The sequence below is a fragment of the Nicrophorus vespilloides genome, unplaced genomic scaffold (assembly GCF_001412225.1).
Source record: "Nicrophorus vespilloides isolate i.1.1-1 unplaced genomic scaffold, Nicve_v1.0, whole genome shotgun sequence".
NCBI lineage: Eukaryota > Metazoa > Arthropoda > Insecta > Coleoptera > Silphidae > Nicrophorus > Nicrophorus vespilloides.
In genome coordinates, this window is record NW_017095652.1 from 82398 (window position 1) to 83998 (window position 1601).

At 30.5% G+C, this 1601-nt stretch overlaps 1 protein-coding gene across 1 annotated transcript; it reads right to left on the minus strand.

The window, feature by feature from the left end:
- Positions 1-569, minus strand: LOC108559081 (poly [ADP-ribose] polymerase 12-like; the record flags this gene model as incomplete). Its single annotated transcript, XM_017916223.1, is given in 1 exon segment — positions 1-569. A coding segment is annotated over 1 exon segment (479 nt), but the record flags the coding sequence as incomplete, so codon positions are not given.
- Positions 570-1601: the final 1032 nt, after the last annotated feature.

The window sequence follows — 1601 nt, forward strand, 5'->3', positions numbered from 1 at the left end:
CCATGAACTTTTTTCTTCAAAACTTTACAGAGTAACATGCAATAGTTCTGATTTCGGCATGGATCATGTGAAACGCTATAGTGGAATGCGTACGAAAAATGATTTGCGAACGAGATACCTTTACCAAATTTATGCGTTTTTATCAATCTGTAGTCGAAATTGTGCTTGCAAATTTCGTGGATTTTGGATTCTGTTGATCCGTGCCACATTTCAACTTCACATTCTTCTCCATTCATTTCAGATTTCTTCAAATTGTACAGAGCAAGTATATAGGGATTATACACTTTTTCAATCGATACTATAACCGGATCACCAACTTTTCCATCCGTGATTTCCAATTCGTCTTTAATAAAATCGTATTTACTGTCAGATTTATCTACCTTTGATAGTGTATACACTTTATTCAATGAATTCGGCTCTTCATAACCGAAAGCAAGTGACATATGCTTAATTACTTCATCATTTCTTTTCACCTCCATGGCTTTGCACAAACAACAATTTATTTACACAAAAACTGTATGCATACGCTTAAATCTGTATGTGTCGTGCTGAAACTTTCAAACGTAATAACATAGTTTATACTGTGAGAAAATGATTTTAAATAAATGTAATCTTAATATTGCGGTGATATTAAATTACCATTTCCATACTACTATGCTTATCTGCTCGCCGCAAAATAAAAACAGGGGATTCCCCGGATAAAAACATACACATCATCAAGAACATTATAATTGCTTATCAACATACATACATGTATGTACCGCGATTAAATTTAAGTATTGTTAGTTGTAAAAGCATTTCAATTGATTTATATATTATATATTATTAGGGGCGCTCAGTAAATGCATTGAACATCAGCATATTAACAAAGGGGATACAAAATTATAATGAATTGTCCATAGACATCAAGGGGACACAAATAGATATAGTCAAAAACAAATTGCAAAAACATTATAACAACATTATAAACACTTGAAATACTAGTTCCACGGAATCTGAAGAACTACTGCAAAGGAGAATAAATAAATTTAAAAAATATGTGTTTGGACAATTTTGTATTTGGAGTACTCAGACAAATTTTAACTTAATTTATTGTTATTAATAATAAATAATAATACTTCCTGCGTTCCAAAATAAGTGTCTGATTTTAGTTTTTTTTTTTAAATAAAAAAATGAAATGTATCAGTAGTTATTTATTTAAATTAAGCAAGTAAAAAGTGAATCTACTAGCCGCCTGAAGTTTGTGATATCTCAAATTAGTGTTTTAAGTGAACAAGTAAAATTTCGTAACAATTGTTAGTTTAGATTTTTACCCGCTGACAATTTGTTTAAGGTTAATTATTACGGTCGCCATGGGAAAAACTACCCGAAAGGTATAATTGAATTGACCATGCTTTATAAATGAGGCAACGATTACATGCTTCCTGACATGAGCAATGCAATGTAGTTTGTTCCGAACCCGAAATTCAAGTAGAACGTCTAGAACTTGACGGCTTATTAATTATTAGTTACTAATTTTTAAATGTTATTCACAAGTATTAATTTTCAAATATTTTCCATTTTATGTTATAGTTTATTATGAAAGTCCTCCTCCACAGTTA